This window comes from Anolis carolinensis, chromosome 2 (genome assembly GCF_035594765.1).
Source record: "Anolis carolinensis isolate JA03-04 chromosome 2, rAnoCar3.1.pri, whole genome shotgun sequence".
In the NCBI taxonomy this organism is placed as follows: Eukaryota; Metazoa; Chordata; class Lepidosauria; order Squamata; family Dactyloidae; genus Anolis; species Anolis carolinensis.
The window spans coordinates 143,407,694-143,429,882 of NC_085842.1; the positions used below are offsets into that span (position 1 = coordinate 143,407,694).

The following is a 22,189-nucleotide window of genomic DNA, read 5'->3' on the forward strand; positions in this document are numbered from 1 at the left end:
ACAGAAGTTTCTTCAATGCCTATACAGCACAAAGTGCTGCTGGAAAAGCAAGTTCCCATTTGCCTCAAGCGGGTGTCGGGGGGGGGGGGGGGCTTCGAAAAGGAATGGAGGAGGCTGCCGGGGAAGAAAGAAGAGGAGCCACAGCCACCAAGCACCCGCTCTTGCCTTATTTGCGAGGGTGCCTACACGGTGCCTCCACCTCAGGTAGAGCACTGCTCAGTCTCATTAGCCCCAATTAGCTGAAAAGATCAGGCTGATGTGATCCGTATTGGCTAAGACTTCAGTTGCCCTCTGCCAAGACTGTTTTTTGGGATTCAGCAACCAAATCCCCCGAATCCTTTGAACAGGATACAGTAAACCAAAACAATGTTGTGCACACCTCTACTTTGTATTACCCAGGTGTGCAGGCTTTATGTTCCTACCTCTAATTCTCATTTATCTTAGGTATCCTGGTTGGGGTGAAGCATAACGGGAGTAGTAGTCCATTAACATCTCCAAGGTCAAAGATTTCACTATCCTGAAGTTATCTGTGCTCACTCACAATGGGTAAAGGATGTTTCATGCTGTTTGTTCGCCTGCAGGATTCCTGACATTTATTTATTTATTTATTTATTTATTTCTCACATTTATATCCCGCCCTTCTCACCCGAAGGGACTCAGGGCGGCTTACAACAGTGGCAACAATTAGATGCCCATACAAACCAATTGACATTGACCTGTGGAATCCCTAAGGGATCTGTTTTGCCCCCTCTGCTATTTAATGTGTTTATGAAATCACTGGGAAAGATTATTTATTTATTTATTTCATACATTTATATCCCGTTCTTCTCACCCCTGGATGGGGATTCAGAGCAGTCTCACAACAGGCAACCATTAGATGCCAAACACAGACAATTATAATAACAATTACAGTTAAAAACAAATAGTTAAAACATCAGTTATGAACACATCCATTTAAAATTACGCAAGTTGTCTGAAGGTTGGGGTCAGGTATCAGCAGGATGCTCATGATACTCTTATTTTCATGTAATTATAAGGGAGTTGCTTCCATTCTAAAGTTTTGACTAGTCTGTAATGGTTGGGCAAACATGGTGAATCTTAAGCTAGATATGCTTCTGGTCAGTCAAAAGGCAGATTTGGGAACAGGGATTACACCTATGCTAGATGGGATTTACACTTCTCCTTAAGATGCAGATTCACAGTATTCCTGGAGTTGGACCTGAGCCTGGAAGCCTAGATTTTGGCAGTAACCAGGAGTGTGTTTGTTCACTTAACCCGAATGTGTCAACTGTGCCCATTCCTGGAAATGTCTGATCTGGCTACAAAAATACATATGATGGTTACATCTTATTCAGAATATAGTAACATGCTATACATGGAGATGCCTTTACAAAGTGCTCAGAAGCCTCAGTTGGGTCAAAGAGCTGCTGACACATTGTTGACTGGGGCCAGCAACAGGGAGCACACAACTTCTCTTGTTGCCATAGTTCCATTGGATGCCAATTCATTTCTGAGGTGGGATATATATGACTAATAATAACTTTAATCCTTCATACAATGCAATTTTCCAGTTCACATCAGCTGTTGTTATTAGAAATGAGGGGGAAGTAAGTATCAAAGACTTAAGAGGTCCATAGCTTCCCATCTCTTGGTATATGGTGTTGCATTGGGCTAATTGTGTTGGACTGTTTTATGGTTTATTATGCAAACTTTCATTACTACCCTCCAGATGCAAACAAAAACTTTGGAGGTGGAGTGAATTTTGTAGAAACTAAGAAAGAAGATCTGTTTGCTCCTGTTATGCTCTGGGACACCCATAGCAATCACAATGAATACAAGAACATATTTAACATGATGATGATGATGATGATGATGATGATGATGATGATGATGATGATGATGATGAATTTATTACCCACCTCTCCCTGCGGCTTGAGACGAAATACACCATCATTAAAACTAGAGATAAAATTCTATTAAAAGACATGCAACAAGATACACAGAGTTAAAATGCAGGTTAAAATCCTCTAATAAAATTCAGATTAAAATTCACAACGTAAAATTGACTGAGTACAGTCTGACCTTTAGTGTAAAATATTTTGTACAACCTAAAGTCCTACAAAAATGATGTCTTTAACAGAAACAATGATAAAGAATTTATTTTAAATTATTTATTCAGCACCATGACAAATATTGTTATGAACAACTAAAATGACTTCTTGAGTCATAATGCTGGACAGGAAATGGACAATGTGATGGGAATGCAGTAAGGAAGGAAAAGGGACAGGAAAATGTCATTGGCGATATAGTTCTCTTCTGTAAACACTGCTGCTCGTAAACTGTTGACCTATTGCTTTTAAGCACCGGAGAGAAGCCAAAACAAACTATTAATGAAGATTAACATCTTGATTGTCAGTTGTAGAGAATGAATGTACTTAAATAGTTCATCACACAACCTATCTGATATGAGCAAGATGAAACCAGCTTGCTAAGTATAGGTGAAAGTGTTCTAGATACAAAGGGTATTGGAAGACCCTGGCTAATTGTTATCTATCTATGCTAACTGAATATTGTCCTCTAGTTTAGGAACTGCCAAAACACACCAGACTCAGTTTTTTGCTATGTACCACACCAGAGTACACACATTTCACAACATAAATAATCTTATTTTCATGGTCACAATTAATTCATCTTCACTTACCAATGTATATTAGCACCAGTCAAGTAATAATAAAGCCTTTTAAGGAATTTTAGGTCTTCACCTGCATTATCATTATTAGTAAACTTATTTTCCACTCCTCTGTAGGGACTAGGGTAATGTATTGGTTTCGGTGTTAGACTATAATTCTGGAAATCAGGTTTCGAATCTCTGCTCAGCCATGGAAACCCACTGCGTGATCTTGGACAAGTCATACTCTCTCAGCAAAGGCAACCACCTTATAAATAAATATTTCCCACAAAACCTCATTATAGATCAGCCAAAATTTGTGTGTGTGTTCTATAGATACTGTAGAATGCCAAAAAGGGAAATGAATTTTTGAGAAAATAAAGCCTGAACTCGTCCTAGAAGCCAAAATGGCTAAACTGAGGCTATCATACTTGAGATGATATGACTCATTGGGCCATAGCCAGAAAAAAAAAATTTTGGGCGGGGGAGGTGTGAAATTTTTTTTTAGCTTATCATGAAGAGTGATTCCATAACACAAAATAATTTAGAAATCAGGCTCCGTCAATAAACTTCAGTGGACACTCATGGAGATTTGGTTAATCTGTTAAAATTCATGAGTAAAACAGATTTTTGAAATCTGAAATCTTGGGGGGGGGGGGTTGAACCCCTATTCCCCCCCCCCCCCCCCTTGGCTACAGTCCTCGACTCATTAGAAATAGCAATGCTTGGTAATGTAGAAGGTAGCAGGAAAACAGGAAGACCATATTCCAGGTGGATAGCTTCAGTCAAGGAAGCCATAGTCCTGCTTTTGTGTACCTGAAGAAGACTGTTGATGATTGGTTGTGTTGTTGGGGTTCTCTCATGCATCCGGTTGCCATAAAACAAAGCTGACTTGATTGTGATTAACACTAGCAATAGTTAAGATCAAATGTTTGCCTTAGTTACAGTCGCTGTGAGTCCCAAATTAGTACATCATAATGTTAAATTAGCAATTAGTAAATACAGGAGGGATGGAACCCAATGCCTTAGGACCTGGGGCTAGATTTGTTATTTATAATGGAGTTGTCAGATTTGCCAAAAAGTAAGAGATTAATGAGAGTAAAAATAAACCTATGACAAATATTTAACTGATCATTCCTTCTGTTGTTTGCAACCCAAACACTTGATTATGCAAGGGTCAAATGTATGGTTTATACTATCCTCAAAAGCAAAGCACTCAGGGGATAGTAGAAACATTACGTTGGGCTAGGGGAGAGAGGGAGGATAAGAAAGTTGTGTTTTTGAAGGTTATTTCTACAGAATATTATAATCACATTTTTTGCTAGATACATATTAAAGTGTAATGATCCTTCTGATATGCTAATTAACCAGCCAGCAGTGAAAATAGAAATAATAGCAATACATAATAATTATATAGCACTTTATTTAAATACTTAAACTATTCCAAATACATTAGTAATATTGATAAACATATACATATCTTGGATCAATATCTCTAGATATAGAACACACTGTTTGATATTAGTTCTCACATTGCAACAATGTCCAAGTGTGGTTTTTATCTCCCTTCTCCAACTAGAGAAAGTTTTTGAACGTTATGCTAATACAGCAGTTTGATCCCACTCTAATGGTACTGGCTTCATTTTAAAGTATTATCTACTGCGGAGATTTCCAAACATTTCATGTTGGTGATATAGTTTGAAGACATGCACCATTTCACAACACAGCAATTCAGTTTCAATAGCAAACTGGAGGTTAAAACAACCCCTTATAAGAGATTTGGGATCTCATCACACGATGGAAATTGAGCATCCTAGGACACTTTTGCCCCAGTTGACCTATGGAACCCTATGCTGCCCATCATATGACATAGCCTCACTTCCAGAGGAGCTCCTTGGCTCAGTTGGAACAATAAGACTACTACAGGGGGAAGCCACGTGGTGATGTTTTGCCAAGTGTGATAGGGAAGCATCAGCTGGTTGCAAGGCGGGGCATGGGGTGCCGGGAATGCCCCGCTGCCCGCCAATTTGCCACAAAGGCTGACTAATCGGAACCCCAGACCTCATCAATGTGAAGAGGTTCAAAAACACATAGATTGTAATAATTGTAACAATGAAATATATGAAGACACGACATATTTCATGAAAGCTTTCATATACAGTAGAGTCTCACTTATCCAACATTCGCTTATCCAACGTTCTGGATTATCCAAAGCATTTTTGTAGTCAATGTTTTAAATTCATTGTGATATTTTGGTGCTAAATTCGTAAATACAGTAATTACTACATAGCATTACTGCACATTGAACTACTTTTTCTGTCAAATTTGTTGTATAACATGATGTTTTGGTGCTTAATTTGTAAAATCATAACCTAATTTGATATTTAATAGGCTTCTCTTTAATCTCTCCTTATTATCCAACATATTCGCTTATCCAATGTTCTGCCAGCCCGTTTATGTTGGATAAGTGAGACTCTACTGTATATATATATATATATGTGTGTGTGTGTGTGTGTGTGTGTGTGTGTGTGTGTGCGTGTGTTTTATTACTCATTTCACATAGACTCAAGTTTCTCATTACGTTCACAGGACATGCCTACACACTGCACACTACAGATGAATGTGTTGCGACACAGAGTTTGGAAAGCTCTGGTCTGCTGGTTCTTTTGGGAGACACTCAGAAATTCTCGGTTGCACTGAATGCTTCCATTTGGCCAGTACATAAATACTGCAGCAAACTAGAGATCTCTAGCAGAATAATCATCATCATCATCATCATCATCTTTATTTATATGCCATCCTATCTCCCCAGAGGGACTCAGAGTGGTTTCCAACAAAAAAAATGGCAAACATTCAATGCTAGAATACACTAACAAAGAGAAATAAACAATCCCTCCCAGATCCCAAAAGAAAATTAACAATGTAACAAAATTAAAATTATAACAGATAAAAAAATAAGTAATAACATAACTGATCAACCATTGCAGAGTATTTTAAGTACCCCTCCAAAGAGTAAATTTTAGGATTACTGAAATGGAATAAGAGAGTAGTATCAAATTGTTGCAACAATATAGTGCAGGCAATGGCATATTCTTGCATGTGAAGGCTAGGCTCCACTGGATCCTATGTCAGATAAAGATATTAAATATCATACAGAGCAAGTCAAGTGACGATATTAGTGTCACAGGTCTACATTTCGACTCAGATGTTAATGTTTCTGAGGAAACAGTTACAACATCAGAATTTTTTTAAAAATAAATGTCTTCCCCTTTTTCAGAACTTGGGATGTCTTAGCAACCATTTTTTATAACAACCTCAGGGAAGATTTGGATTTCAGGATTCACGTCAATTGGTATTCACCAATGGCAAAAACATTTTTTTTCTGAGGGGATAGGTGTATTAAATCTGTTGTGTGACAAACAACCCAAGGTCTCTGATGACACACCGAAGACTGTAACAGATATATTATGGCATATGCTTTTATGGGTAGATGATTTATTATGACATCAACAAAGACAACACCACACAGTTTTTGATTCAGGGCCCTTCCACACAGCCATATAACCCAGAATATCAAGGCAGAAAATCCTACATTATCTGCTTTGAACTGGAATATATGACAGTGTGGACTCAGATAATCCAGTTCAGAGCAGATATTGTGGGATCTTCTGCCTTGATATTCTGGGATATAGGGCTGTGTGGAAGGGCCCCCAGAATATCAAGGAAGATAATCCACAATATCTTCTTGGAACTGGATTATCTCAGTCCACGCTGCCATATAATCCAGTTCAATATGGATTTTATACAACTGTGTGGAAGGGGCCTCAGTTTGTGTTGGATGTCATCCTCAGTTTGTGTTGGATGTCATCAAGTCTCAAGTAGTTAGGTAGAGGATAGGATTAGACTGAGGGAACCCTCTCTGTATTCCCAAGCATGCCTAGATAAACCTTTGCTGTTTTCCCTCTCTTGTTTTCCTGTTTACATTCACTTCCTCACCTTGTTGTTGTAGTAATATGACCCTTTAGGAATGAGGCAACTTCCTCCATCTATTGGAATGTTAATTGCCCCATGGCTTCGACCATTTGGTCAGCCCCATTTTGCCTCTCTTACTCCTTTGTCTTCAACCTGAGGTGGCCACATTTTGCCCTCTCTCCTGGCAAAATGTAGCTATTAAGATATTTTGTTATTTTTACCTTCTTACCTTCCTTAGTGGCTAGCCTAGAGAGCTAGTTAGCTCCAAGAACCTTTTCTATCTACAATGGATTTCTTTTTACCTCAATAAATGATTTTAAACTTTCAAGGCAACTTTGCAATCCTTTGCCATCCTGAGGAACAAAGGCCTCTCCAAGCTCACCACATGTAAGTTTCTGCTGTTTATGAAGTGTGCTTCTGCCACTCTGCTGTATTTTTGAGGAATCACCCCCAAAAGAGGGTTATTTTGAGTCTAACCGCTCAATAGATTCCCAACAGTTTGCAGCGGTCTAGGAGCACGAAGAGGAAGGGTATAATATGTATTATGATTATGACATTTAAATTGATGAATTATAAATTATACTGAATTCAATTTACACAGAACTTTCCAAGTTGTCTAGACTATTGGAAGACACCCAGGCCCCTTTCACACAGCTGTATAAAATCCAAATTGAATTGGATTATATCACAGTGTGGACTCAGATTATCCAATTCCAAGCAGATATTGTGGATTACCTGACTTGATGTTGTTTATTTGTTCAGTCGCTTCCGACTCTTCGTGACGGCATGGACCCACACCAGAGCTCCTTGTCAGCCGTCGCCGTCCCAGCTCCTTCAAGGTCAAGCCAGTCACTTCAAGTATACCATCCAGCCATCTTGCCCTTGGTTGGCCTCTCCTCCTTTTTTCTTCCATTTTCCCCAGCATCATTCTCTTCTCTAAGCTTTCCTTTCTTCTCATTATGTGGCCAAAGTACTTCATCTTTGCCTCTAATATCTTTTCCTCCAGTGAACAGTCAGGCATTATTTCCTGGAGGATGGACTGGTTGGATCTTCTTGCGGTCCAAGGCATGCTCATTATTTTCCTCCAACACCAAAGTTCAAAAGCATCTATCTTCCTTCACTCAGCCTTCCTTATGGCCCAGCTCTCGCATCGCATCCATTGTTTTAACTATGCGGGCCTTCGTTGACAGTGTGACAGTGTGATGGCTCTGCTTTTCACTATTTTATCGAGGTTGGCCATTGCTCTCCTCCCAAGATGTCTTCTGATTTCCTGGCTACAGTCTGTATCTGCAGTGATCTTTGGGCCTAGAAATACAAAGTCTGACACTGCCTCCATATTTTCTCCCTCTATTTGTCAGTTATAATCCATCTGGTTGCCATAATCTTGGTTTTCTTGATGTTTAACTGCAGCCCGGCTTTTGCGCTTTCTTCTTTCACCTTGATGATAAGGCTCCTCAGCTCCTCCTCACTTTCCGCCATCAGAGTGGTATCATCTGTATATTTAAGGTTGTTAATGTTTCTTTCAACAATTTTAACTCCAGCCTTGGATTCATCAAGCCCCACACGTTGCATGATGTGTTCTGTGTACAAGTTGAACAGGAAAGTACGGCTTGAGCTCTCTTTAAACAGAAAACCCAAAAAGTTTTTTAAAATCTGAAATGTGTGGCTGAGACAGTGACACCTTTGCTTTCTATGCATTCCATGTACACACATTTTATTTCATGAGCCAAATTATTTTAAACTTATAAATAATATATGAATAATATATGATATACTATACAATTGGACCCAAATACAGTAGAGTCTCACTTATCCAACATTCGCTTATTCAATGTTCTGGATTATCCAACACATTTTTGTAGTCAATGTAGTCAATTATAATTGAAATGTTCTGAAAAAGAAATAACATTTTTGGTAGTACAGTAGAGTCTCACTTATCCAAGACTCGCTCATCCAAGGTTCTGGATTATCCAAGCCATTTTTGTAGTCAATGTTTTCAATATATCATGATATTTTGGTGCTAAATTTGTAAATACAGTAATTACAACATAACGTTACTGCGAATTGAACTACTTTTTCTGTCAAATTTGTTGTATAACATGATGTTTTGGTGCTTAATTTGTAAAATCATAACCTAATTTGATGTTTAATAGGCTTTCCTTAATCTCTCCTTATTATCCAACATATTCGCTTATCCAACGTTCTGCCGGCCCGTTTATGTTGGATAAGTGAGACTCTACTGTATATACTTCTGACACCAAGCATTTCAGGTAAGATACTCAACCTGTACTGCCCTCCAGTGGGCAAAGCATGTATGTATACAAAGAAAGGTTAAAAATGAAAGGCTGTAGTGCAGGCATGGGCAAATTTGAGCCCTCCAGGTGTTTTGGACTTCAGCTCCCACAATCCCTAACAGCCTACCGGCTGTTAGAGATTGTGGGAGTTGAAGTCCAAAACACCTGGAGGGCCGAAGTTTGCCCATGCCTGCTGTAGTGTACAACAATCTGAGACGTGAGATACTTCTCGAGCCTTTTGCTCACTAATCATTCAGAACGAGGACCCTGTCACAGTACCCAATGATCACATTACAACTCCACCTTAATTGTTATGGCTGCCTGCAATGACATGCTGGGGTTTGTAGGGGCATTTAGAAATCTCTGTCTGGGATTTCTAAATGGCCCTCCCAGTATCTCAGAGGCTGGAACCGCGGCAATTAAGGGAGAATGGTACAGCGTGACAGGGTCCTGCTTTCCTCTCCGCCAATCCTCTGCCGTAGCCACTTAATGGGCAGGCCGTTTGCGCATGCGCTTCTCCTCCTTTTCCATTCCTCGGCCTTTGTTTTACTTTACCCTGTCAGTGGTTACACTTCCTTTGCGTTAGTATTCTGAGCCTTTCGGCTCGTCGTAGTCAGGTGACCTCAGTGGGCACTGTTGCCGGCATAGAGCTAGAGAGACTTTTAAAAGCCTGAGGCGGTTGTAGGGCGCTGCCATGGCTCCGGACCCCTGGTGAGTGAGCGAGAGAGTGCGGGAGGGGACGCCTTTCCCTTCAGCCTGCAAAGAGAAGCTGGCTTGGCCAGGGCTTCAGCTTGAGTTGGGCACCAGTTGTTCTCGAGTCACGTCAAGTGCGGGCTTCCTTTGCTGGGCTCGGCCCACTTTGTCTACTGCGGCCTCGCTTCAAAGGAAGGCCTGGGGAGAGAAATTGCTGTGCAGTGCGATCCTGGGTGTTGTAGCCTGCTCTGCCAAAGAGGACTAGTGGCTTTCCAAGCTACAACTCATGCCACGATCTCATAGCATTGAACCGTGGTAGTTAGCGTGGTGTCGAACTGCACTGGTTCTGCAGTTTAGATGCAGCCAGGGTCATTTTTCAAGCAGCTGAGAAAGTGGAATAACATAGCTGTATTTCAGTCTTTTCCTGCCAGATATATAGAAGTAAAGGTTTTCCCCTGACATTAAGTCTAGTCGTGTCCGACTTTGTGTGTGTGTGATGCTCATCTCCATTTCTAAGCCGAAGTTGTCTTTAGACATCTGCTATGTCATATGGCCGGCATGACTGCATGGGGCACCATTACCTTCCCGCTGGAGCAGTACCTAGTAATCTACTCACATTTGCATATTTTCAAACTGCTAGGTTGGCAGAAGCTGGGGCTAACAGAGGGAGCTCCCCAAGCTCCCCAGATTCAAACTGCCAACCTTTCGGTCAGCAGGTTCAGCAGCTCAGCAGTTTAACCTGCTGTGTCACCGGAGGCTCCGTCAGATATGAATAGTAATAATAATAATAATAATAATAATAATAATTTATTTATATCCTGCCCTATCTCCCCTGGGGGACTCAGGGTGGCTTACAACATATAGCCACAAACTTTGTACGCTTTGAGTCCCAACTATAGGAGAAAAGCAGGATAAAAATAAATAATAATAATAATAATAATAACAATAATTCAATTCTGTAAAGTGCAGGAAAACAATCAACAATCATAAACAGTGTTAAAATAGGGTTAGTAATCTTGTTGTACTCTGCAACAAGTTAAGCTGGGACCAGTTTTGTCTCTCTGCACCACCACCACCACCAATTATCATTTCTTACGTACCTCTCCCAGTGATCAAGTGACAGCAGATTAAAATACAGTAATAATAGACTAAAAGCATGCTATCAGCTGTGAAGAAGATAGTAGTTTCCAAAGTGTGTATATACATATCGAAGTACAGTAGAGTCTCACTTATTCAAGCTAAACGGGCTGGCAGAACCTTGGATAAGTGAATATCTTGGATAATAAGGAGGGATTAAGGAAAAGCCTATTAAACATCAAGTTAGGTTATGATTTTACAAATTAAGCACCAAAACATCATGTTATACAACAAATTTGACAGAAAAAGTAGTTCAATACGCAGTAATATTATGTTGTAATTACTGTATTTACGAATTTAGCACCAAAATATCACGATATATTGAAAACATTGACTACAAAAATGCATTGGATAATCCAGAACCTCGGATAAGCGAGTCTTGGATAAGTGAGACTCTACTGTAATACATTTAAAACTTGTATAGTACAATCTCTATATTAATTGGAGATATGTTCAACGACATACAGGTATACCTGCGGATGCCTGAAATTGTGGATAATAGGGAACCCTATTGGTCGACTATATGTCAGCCAAAAGCGTACAATAGAATCACACTGGAGGATCTAGAGAGATCCACATACATTTCTACAGCAAGAGATTGGTCTTTAATGCAGATCCAGATGTTGGATCTCATAGGTTCCATCTACATTGACCATTTAACTCAAAGCTAAGTTCAAACTGCAGCAGCCAGACAACAAACTCCCATGAAAGCACACAGAAAAAAATCCCATAATATGCATCAGTGCTCTCTGGTTTGAATAATCACCAGCCAGGCTGCAAACTGGTTCCAGGATTTCCTATGCACAGTGAAACCACTTTCTTACACTGGTTTGAAACAATGTGATATGGTCAGTGGTTGGTAACTACATTAAATGGTCAGTATAGATGGGGCCTCTGACACCCCCATTTTATTGCAGGCACATGGATCATCTTAATCACTTACATACTGCTACATCCTGTGGAGGCCTTTACATATAATTGGTGAAATATCTCAACTGCAAGTTTTATATGGTGGCCATATAAAGGGATTTTGTTGAGGAAATTTGAGTTACCCACTTTAAAATATATGCCCTAGTATTCAGTGTAATTTACAGTTTTAAGAGTAATGTAAGAGAAATAAGTATAGAGCAGAGTAAATTTCCTAATAGCCAATAAGAATAAAACTTGTTGCTGTTATGTAATTCTAAGTGGGTTATAGTGTATGGTAAAGCTAAGAATGAAACATCTCCACGACACCTTGTTATTATTAGCTTTACTCAGACTTGTGGTTTGCTTCATACCAATATATCTGTAATCTTGTCTTTTTTTCTACAGCCTTTCAACTTTACCAGGCTTTGTTATATTTTCTAATGTGTTGTGTCATCTCATGTGCAAAGCACATCTTGTGTGTCTTCTTCAAGTGTTTCCAGTTTATGATGGCTGTAAGATGAATTATAATGGGATAATAAACTGGATTATATGGTAAAATAGAATGGGACTGAGAGAGCGTGACTTCCCCAACATCATTCAGAGGATTCCCATTCTTACTCACGGATTTGAACTCTGGCCTCCGAAGTCTTACGTAGCCCTGTACCCAAACCACTATACCACACTGGCTCTATGCAAAGTATGATCTCAGTTATGTTATTTTAGCTTCTAGTGAAAATTCAGGTTGTTTTCTTTCAATCCCATTTATTTGGGTTATTTGTCAATCTATTGGATCTGTAGAACTTCCCTCCAGCAGCACATTTCAAATGAATCAGCTTTACAATCATACGTAAGGTCTCAGATGCTTCAAAATAATTCTCTGTGTCCCTCTTAGTATTGCTGTGCCTGCTAAATATCAATTCTCAGTGGCTGAGAACTTGAACATTCTTGTCAGTAACCTTAGAAGCAAGAGTTTGGTTTTTTTTTTTTTTTGAAATTACAGATTTATTTTTCGGGGGGGGGGGGAATCTGAATAGCTTGATTTTAATAACTACTGTACATAATTAAACCAATTCACAGTAAGTGTGGAATGAAATTTTCATTTCATCATTTAAGAATGTATCATGAATTAAAAGTGTACCTATTTAGATTTTTATAGCCATGCATATTTGGCAAGTTGAGTATTTATATTGGAAAAGCAGGTTGGGAATATTTTTAATATCAAATAACTTATATTCAAATAAAGGTGAGTAATATATGTATTGCACTTGCATGTTCAACAATAAATATAAAACTAAGTAACAGATTAATAAGTTGTGCTTATTTAAATATGCCCGGTCTACATGATTTAATTATTTAGTGGCAAATAAATGTCAAGCTAACAGATCTTGTTTGTCAAAATAAAAGACTGTGAAGTAAATCTGTACTGATTAGTTTTAAAAGGGTGGCCTTAGCTATCTAGATGTTGTGCTGCATGGATATTTGGGGAGTTGGTTTTACAGAGAAATTTGTCTATTTGATTTTTATCCTACCTTTTGATAAAAATGGCACTTAATGTGTGTACCAACAGTAAATTCAAATAAAAATGAACACAATTAAATATAACACATATATAAACAGAAACAATCGCCTTCAGCTGTACCCAGTCTAAGATGCAGAAAGCCTAAATGAATAAAATTATATTTGCCTGCAAATAGAATACAGCCGATTGAGAGCCAGTCTAACCTTCTTCATCAACAGGAGGATAGAAGCAATTCACATTTTGTAACTTAACTAGCCACCTTGAATATCCTTTGGGAGAAAAGAGGGATATAAATAATGACAACAACTACTTTGTGGCCATTAATGAGAATTTGAATCTTTTCAGCTATGATTTGTATAGGGAAAAATCTTCTTATATGTATGTGTGTTCTATTTGTCTTTGAACAAAACTTCTTTAGGGAGTTGGTGGACAATATTTAAAGGTGCAATTTCATAAATTGATTCAGTGAACAATAAAGACAAAAATATATGCAGTAATTATATAAATCTTTTATTTTAAGGCTTTCGATGTATGAGTCTACTTGTCATACTGCCCAAGAAGCTGCTGAAAAAATTCAAGAACGCAACAGATATCAAAGGAATGGTGAGAGTACGGCTAAGGTATGGCATATCCCAGAAACCGATCCCCTGCTTTACTTTACTTCAGCGTTTCTCAAACTCTGCTCCTCCAGGTGCTTTGGACTTCAGCTTCCAGAAATCCCAGCCAGCTTACCAGATGTTAGAAATTGTGGGAGCTAAAATCTAAAACACCTGGAGGAACAGAGTCTGAGAAACACCGCTTTACATTATAAGCTTAAATTCCACCAAGATCCAAATCTGCTGAAGGGTATTCTTCATGGTTTCCTTAGAACTGTGGAGTATCCCTTCCCAACTTGGTGCCTGTTAGCCCTGCTAGCCCTGGATGATGGCAGATATAGTCCAAGTGCATGGCTAATGGGTGGGTTTTTTCTATTTGTCCTAGATTTTTTTCTTCAGTGTTTCTCTATTGTCCGCTATTGTTACCTGCTTTTGAGTTCTGTTGATGAAATGGAATAAAAATTGAAATAATTGTTTCTTCCAAAATATAAGGGTGCCATTTGGATTGTCTTAACATCCGTTTGTATTCCAACCACAAACTATTAGAACATGACAGAATTCTAAATGTAGGATTATCATGTCCATCGCAGAGCTAAAAGGATGAGGGAGATATTGTTTTGCACATACAGTGTTCCCTCACTGCTTTGCGGTTTGCTTTTTGTGGATTTGCTGTTTCACAGTTTTTCAATAAACTCTAAAAGAATATTATAAATCATAAAAATTACAATTTACAGCCTAAGGAAGGGAGGAAGGAGAAGCTGAAGGGAGAGAAAAGGAGCCCAAGCGGCAACGGGAGGAGAAGGAGGCAATTTATCAATCCATGATTGGTTGATAAAGACTTAAAATATTGTATAACTACTAAAAGTATAAACATATAGCGTCCCTACTTCACGGATTTTCACTTGTTGTGGGTGGTCTTGAAACCTAACCCCCGCAATAAGTGAGGGAACACTGTACTGTTACTCTTCAATCAAGTCAGCTTTTGGCTGTCCTCTGACAGATGCTCAGATCAGCAAGAGTAGCATCAGAACAAATGGAGTGCCACGTGCCAGAGCTTCTCATTTTTGTGTTATTAACCCTGAAACAGGGAAACTGAACTTTGACTGTCAATCTTTATTTTGTTCTAAAATGGTAGCTTCTCTTGCAATCTCTTTTCAAGGAATGGCTTTCCAGAATACATTCGTTCTGAGGCTTTCTTTCTAATTTTGTTAGCTGGCAGCCTTTTCAATGTTTTAAGAGTTTAAGGGTGGCTAACTATTTCAGGAGCATGTCTTATGTCACTGCTTCTTTGTGCTTTTCCCTCTAGTTTAAGAATTGTGGCTCACATTGCAAAACACAATTGACAAACAGTTGTATGAAGGAAACTTTCCATGTTTCTTTGCTTTTAGTGTTGGAAGCACTTGTTCAGATAGCAATTAGGAGGATAGTATTTGACTGCACTGTAAGCAGGCTTCCAGCAATTGTCATATTTATTGCCATAACAACTGGTGTTATGGGCTGGTGTTGAAAAACACTCAATATTTCAGTTGATATTCAGAACAATATCAATAGTTTCTTGTTTCCTGGACTGTTGACATTGTTGTGCAGGTGAACATTATAAAACATCCATTGAGAAAATTAGCAATTTATCTTTTACAGAGGTGAAGAAATAGAGATAAAGATACAATTAAAGTAAAAAGATTTTTCTCATCTCAAAAGTTTGAGCAACTCAACTTTTTCTCCCCTGCTTTTTCTTCTTTTTGCTGATGTTTTTATATCAGTGTGAAAACACAAACACATATGGAGAGAGAGGAATATTTCAATAATATTTTTTTCTTATGAACTAAAATTACACAAGAACACTGTTAGATATTTGTGGCACTATTCTAGATAAAATAGGTCATGTTTTACAGAAACATCTACCAGTATATTATGCCCTCAAGTTTCTTAGCCTCTTTCATATACTTAGCATTCTAAAGGATGTGTAAAGGGAAGTACAGTAGAGTCTCACTTACCCAAGCTAAACGGGCCGGCAGAAGCTTGGATAAGCGAATATCTTGGATAATAAGGAGGGATTAAGGAAAAGCCTATTAAACATCAAATTAGGTTATGATTTTACAAATTAAGCACCAAAACATCATGTTATACAACAAATTTGACAGAAAAAGTAGTTCAATACACAGTAATGTTATGTTGTAATTACTGTATTTACAAATTTAGCACCAAAATATCATGATATATTGAAAACATTGACTACAAAAATGGCTTGGATAATCCAGAGGCTTGGATAAGCGAGGCTTGAATAAGTGAGACTCTACTGTAAATCCATTAAATTCACAGGGTCTTAAATTCCAAATTTCACATGGAGTATTTATGAATTTGTCATACACTCTTATTAGGCTTTAAAATCCAGTAGGTACATAATTCAGATCTAATGTTTATATCATTATGCTACAAGACATTGGGTGGCCATGGGAGGTGCTAATTTACCACAACTGTAGCCTGGGAAAGGTCTTGTGAGTGGATAGCAGTGCTTCATTATCTTAGATTATAGTGACATAATGTTCTAGGGTTTACTGAACACTAACGGGCTTAACTGTCAGTTTATGCCACCTTTGCACACTTTGCTGCTCTTTGAGTCGCAACAGATCACAGCAAGGGACCTGCTGTGTTATATCTGAAACTGGCCCAGAAGGAAGTATTTATTGAATGATTTAGTCCCAGATTTCCCATAATGCACAGAATCCTGCAGCTGAGAAGCAACCCCTTCTGTTTATACCCCCCTCTTTGTTGGCTCTCCTTGATAAGCTATGTACCCTGACTAACTAAGATAATCTTCGACCTTCCCAGTAGTGGTGATATAGGGGAGGTAGCACTTTTGGATAAGAACGGAGATGCTTTTCACATGGACCTAGGTGGCAAAATGTGTCATAGCTAAGTTGTCTTTCCAAATGCATGAAGTTCACATGGCTTCTTTTTAACCTTGGGCCTTTGTTTTGGCAATATTAGGAAAGGCCAAAGTCATATTTGAGTTGAAAATGAGCAGGTCTTTAACAACATAGGAGCACGAGATAGTTTATATGTGTAGCTCCAAATCTGGTAATCTTGTAGATTTGAAGAATTACATAAGGTTCTTTATTCTGTCAGGATGACTACAGTTTAACTAATTGGCTAATATCATCAGTTTATTTGTTTTATTTATTTATTTTTTCCCTGGTTCCCTACAGCTCAATGTCGCCATCAGGTCACTATTGCAAAATCTCAAAGAAAAGACTGATCAGTTGAAAGACCGACTATTTCATTCTGTATCAACACGTCAGATGTATCCATGAAAATAGTGGTGCCAATCAGGAATGCCAGTGAGATGTGAATGGGTGCTTCATTGTGTGTTGCAAAGAAATTGTCCACTGTAATATGTCAATTCCATTGTTTCTTGCAGCATTTTTGGCAGAATTCACACATACCAATCTTTTTTGTTTTTGTTTTTGTTTACTTTGGGTGTGTTGTACTTGCAAGAGCTTTTCTATAGACTTGACTGGAAGTCTGTTTCACACAAATAACCATCTTTTGGGGCATTTGCTTTGGAGCACTGTACTTGTGATTATATTATAAGAAATCACATATGTGACTCTGAAAAGCCATTATGATCTTTTCCATAATAGTTTGTTTTTAAAACTATTAAAGTATGTTAGTCTTAAAACAGACTTGCATAACCTGGAAGTCAGTACAAACAAGATAGGTTCTGTAGGTTTATTCTTGAGTTGAATTTGTTTGCAAGTTGGAACAGGTACATTTTGAATGTAACTCCAGCAGATAGATATATAGTTAGCATAGGGAAGGGTTAACACCTCTGTGGTGTTTGTTTTGCTATCTGTGCCCCTGTTCAGAAACTTTCACCTCATTTTCTGTCTCTGTGATAATAGGGTGTTGAAAATTTTGGCTTGTTGTGGAAACAAGGATTGGTGAGAATGCTTCAGTGGAGATACCTTTTCCCTGTGATGAGTGAATTTCCCTTCTGAGGGGTAGATTTCTCTTACTTCTTGTTGTCTCACTTCCATTCTTAACTGTGAGTCATTTGTAAGTCAGATGTTTGTAACTTGCGGACTGGCTGTAGACTAAACTTTTTGGCTACATACAGGTTTTTGCACGTAACTTTCCAAGTTAAAGTACAATTAATGATTAAACTATTTTGCAAATAAATCATATTATCGAAAAAGGGAAATTTTAATTAATATCACTTACTTACACTTGTTATTTAAGATCTTTAAAATTTATAATGAAATTACTTTAATGTTAAAAGGATTTAGCTAAGTGGCACAGGATTTAGTAGATTTTTAAAGTTTTCTTTTGGTTTACATTTACTTAATGGGCAGTGTTACACTTTTTGTCAACAGTCAGTTTGGAATCATATTTGAAATCAATGTTTTCACAATATCTTCCAAGTGTTCATTGGTTAGAGTTGCTTGTTGCTTATTGAATTTAAATTCATAATGGAGCACCAGACACTCATGTACCTTGGAGAGCGGCTGCGCAGGGAGGGATAAGAAAGAAGCCTTTGCATTGTTTCCGCTCATCATATATTAGTCTTTAGATGTGTTGCTGTGTGGTTGCACTCACTTTGTCCTTGTTCAACTCCAGTAACAATTGAAAACACAACAAAAAGATAACACTTTCACTTCTCTCAGACTAGAGACAGACTGACAGTGGTTGATTGCCATGGATTATTTGACAAACAAGAACGAATGTGCAGTGGCAGTCCACCTGCGTTGGCCACACCATCTGTTACATTCTCTACATTTTTTGTGGACTGCCTAAAATAATTTGGTGGGCTACAAGCAGCACTTTGGCCATGTGTTGTGCAGGTCTACCTTAAATATTTGTAAAAAGAGAGTTAGAGCAATAAAATGTTTTGAGTATAGAATAGTGCCCAAACAAAGCACCATTGTTTTTAAATTAGTGACCTGTCTTGCAAACTGAATTATGGACAAGCTGTAATCGCTTTGATTGCTTTCTTCCAAGATCAATTTTTTTTACAATTCTATAAAACACATACCTTTTTAAAAACAACCAACATGTTGGCAAAGATTGTAACTACAAACTGATCCTTCACAAAATTCTGTAATTCCTTATTTGATTATCACAGAATGTTGAGTTTTTAACATGAATCTCCTGTGCTTCTTATTGTATTGACAAGTGCCTGTGTGTTCATTCTGGTTGAATGAGTGTGATATTACTAGAGAATTTGATTTGTTTTCAATGCATAAAGCATCAAGAGCAGCCATTTTACTCATTTATTTCTAACAACAAGCCTTAACCCAGTTCCTGCAGAACACAACTTGAAGGAGACAGACGGCAGAATTTAGTTGATGAACTTCACACACGTCACAGGCAACTCCAGGCATCTTTCAAAAATGAAGGGACAGAGCCAGATGTTATAAGGTATGATACTGTCTCACAAAAAAATAGTGCATGGGAACGTTGCTTTTATCTCAAATACATCTCTAAGAATATGAACTCTGCCCCATTTGTGTATAGACTATCTGTAATTTGTATGCATTTGTGTATTAATGAGTACTTCATGATAGCTATTTATGTCTGTTCTCAGTAACTTAGTTACCATATATACTAATGTATAAGTTGAGGAAGGTTTTGGGTCTTGACATCACCCGTGGATAAGTGGAAGGTCCTTCCATGGAGAGGGGAAAGCACTAAAGCATTCAACAAAGCCAGAAGTGATGCCATGGAAGAGAGAACAGAGCAGCCATGGGCAAATTTTGGCCCTCCAGTTGTTTTGGACTTCAACTCCCACAATTCCTAACAGCCGGTGTGTGAGTTGAAGTCCAAAACACCTGTAAGGCCGAATTTTGCCCATACTTGGAATAGAAGATCAGTGCTGCTTTTAGGTTCTCCTGGGAAAGTCTTAGCTCTTGCCTCTTATCACCCTACTCAGCTAAAAGAATGGTGTCTTCTTTCATAAAAGCAAAGGTACAATTCTCACATTGGCCTGTGAATAAGTCAATCCAGGGTTTTTTGGTTAATTTTTAACTAAAAATTCTAGAGTTTTACGTGAGTACATAGCATAGTTCTGAAGGAGTGTAGTGACTGAACTGTTCTGGGCCGTAATAATCTAGTCACCCTCAGCTGATTGGCAGTCAGTTTCTAACTCATTTACAAATATTTGTTGTAGCCTAAAGGAATATTTCGTTAAAAAATCTCCTAAAGGTCCTTACTTGAGAAGAGCGCCCTAGTTTGATAAGAAATGCCAGCTTCTGATAATGAAGCTGAGGACTGAAATGAGACGTGCTCATGGGCAACATCCTGTACATTTGGAAGTTGGAATGTTGACCTTGGGACAAGAATATAAGTAACTGATTAAAACAAAAAAAGAAAAAATCATGCAGTCTCAATCTGGTCAGGGCTTGAGTGCTCAGCTAAAAGTCATAACTCAGGTATCTTTTGGCACACAGTAGCTGGAATTTTGAAGGGAAGTACATTTGCATTTGATATACCTATACCTGCAGAGGACTGGGAAAATTACTATTCACACTTGTTTGCCTCACCAGAACCTATAGATACGCAGTCTCTATGTTGGAACACAGGCGCCTTAAAGAGCCACACACACAATACTCAGTCTTAACAAAAGTTTTATTGCAACTCAAAAACAGGCTCAGACACACTTAACTGCAGTGTCTCTGTCCAAAGTCTTAACCCAAACTGGTCTTAAAAAGCAGAATGGAAAATAATCCAGATTAAATGGATGGATAATCTGGATTAAAACATAGTCAATGGAATTGGCAGCAAACAGCGCTGAAACAGGCTTCCAGGAAAATAACGCTGTGCACCAAAGTAACCGAAACCAGTAAAAGTTCAACAAATAACAGGAAAAAAGGTCCAAACTAACGTCGTCTTCAGATTGTTTACACAAGCCGCGGTTGAGTCAAACCAGAAGCCAGGAACAGGGGAAAGCCGCACTCACGATAGCCAATCCAAAGGTAGTTTTCCGAAGTGGGAAACCAAAGCCGAAGTCAAGTAAATCCAATGTCAGGAAGGGAGAGAGCTGCGTCCACGAAAAGCCAGTCCAAACATCGTTACCGAAGGTCATCAAACAGAGCCGAAGTTGCCAGTCCAAAGGTCCAAGAAGAGAGAAAAGCACACTCATGATAGTCCAGTCCAAATCCAAGAATCACAGGAACCAGGAATGCCAAGCTGTAGAGCCAGGACCCAAAGTTCAATGGGAAAAACAGGCAGGGACAAACCTACACCAAAACGACACTTTGCCTTCTGCGAAGGATCCCCATTTCCAGACCCTACTTTTAACTTACACATCATTATCCGAAGATGAGCTGGCCTCCACCCCATCATCATCCCCCACAGCTGTTCCTGTTGTTACACGTGAACCCCACCCATCATCACTCCAGTTCCTCCATCTCCTATCAAGACTTAGGTTTCCCCATGCCCCGGGTGTATCAGCTGTTTGGCAATCCTCCTGTCCCGAAAACCCCACAAAAGTATCACCAGAAGTTGGCTTTGCAAACACATCCCTTATTTCTTGTACCCTAGTCCAGTCCGATGTGCCCTCCACATTTTCATCACTCCCAGAGCCATCATCCCCAGAGAAACCCAAAAACGACTCTTCCTCTGTGGGAGCAGTAAGTATATCTCGGAGCTTCTTCCTCTCCCTTTCCTAATCTGATTCCTGCTCCCGAGTAACCCTTTTAGTTCCTCTATTTGTATCCATACCGTCTCCCTCTTCAATCATTGACTCCTCATCACTTGAAAACCCTTCAAACGTATCTTCCTCAGAAGGTGCCATAAGTATCTCCCAGATCCGTTTCCTTTGTTGTTCCTCATCTGGCAGCTGCTCAAGATTACCCCTTTTCTTCCTGCTAGTACTTCTACTACCGTTTGTAATATTGCCAGCAGACTCAACTACAACACTCTAGGCAAAGATTTACCGATAGAAGCTCTACCCCTCTGGCCACCAGTAACAGAATATGAGATTATTTGTATTATAAATGACTTGAAGACCAATAAAGCCCCAGGGTAAGATTATCTACCTGCTTAGTTATTTAAAAACATCTGGATTGGTAGCCCCTCTATTAGCAGGTTTATTTACACTCATGAATAACACCTGCCATACCCCAGTTGGGTGGAAGATTGCAATAGTTGTCCCCATATACAAAAAAAGGAAACAAAAAGGATCCTCATACATATAGGCCTATTAGCTTAATTGATATTGTGGCCAAAATATATGCCAGATATCTTTTGAACAGAGCTGAGTGTTGGGAAAAGGAGAAATGGATCCTTGTTGAAGAACAGGCTGGCTTTAGCCAGAGTAGATTGACAATTGTTTTGTTTTAAATCATATAATTGAAAAATATGTTAGCAGAGGGAAGCAACTGTATGCTGCCTTTATAGACCT

The 22,189-nt window shown here is 38.7% G+C and overlaps 2 protein-coding genes across 7 annotated transcripts in view; one reads left to right on the top strand and one right to left on the bottom strand.

Moving 5' to 3' along the window:
* ntn1 (netrin 1) overlaps positions 1–22,189 on the bottom strand; it is a 328,369-nt gene that overhangs the window by 33,426 nt on the left and 272,754 nt on the right. The window lies entirely within an intron of this gene.
* The window catches only part of stx8 (syntaxin 8), a 107,363-nt gene continuing 94,651 nt past the window's right edge, over positions 9,478–22,189 (top strand). For 2 of the 3 annotated variants that reach the window (XM_062970711.1, XM_016991293.2), the window contains exons 1-4: positions 9,478–9,645; positions 13,713–13,812; positions 16,995–17,089; positions 19,096–19,206. In XM_062970711.1, coding sequence (XP_062826781.1) covers positions 9,629–9,645; positions 13,713–13,812; positions 16,995–17,089; positions 19,096–19,206 — 323 coding nt within the window. In that variant the 5' untranslated portion in view covers positions 9,478–9,628. The remainder of the gene's footprint in view (positions 9,646–13,712; positions 13,813–16,994; positions 17,090–19,095; positions 19,207–22,189) is intronic. The other variant, XM_003217077.4, reaches the window with a different exon arrangement.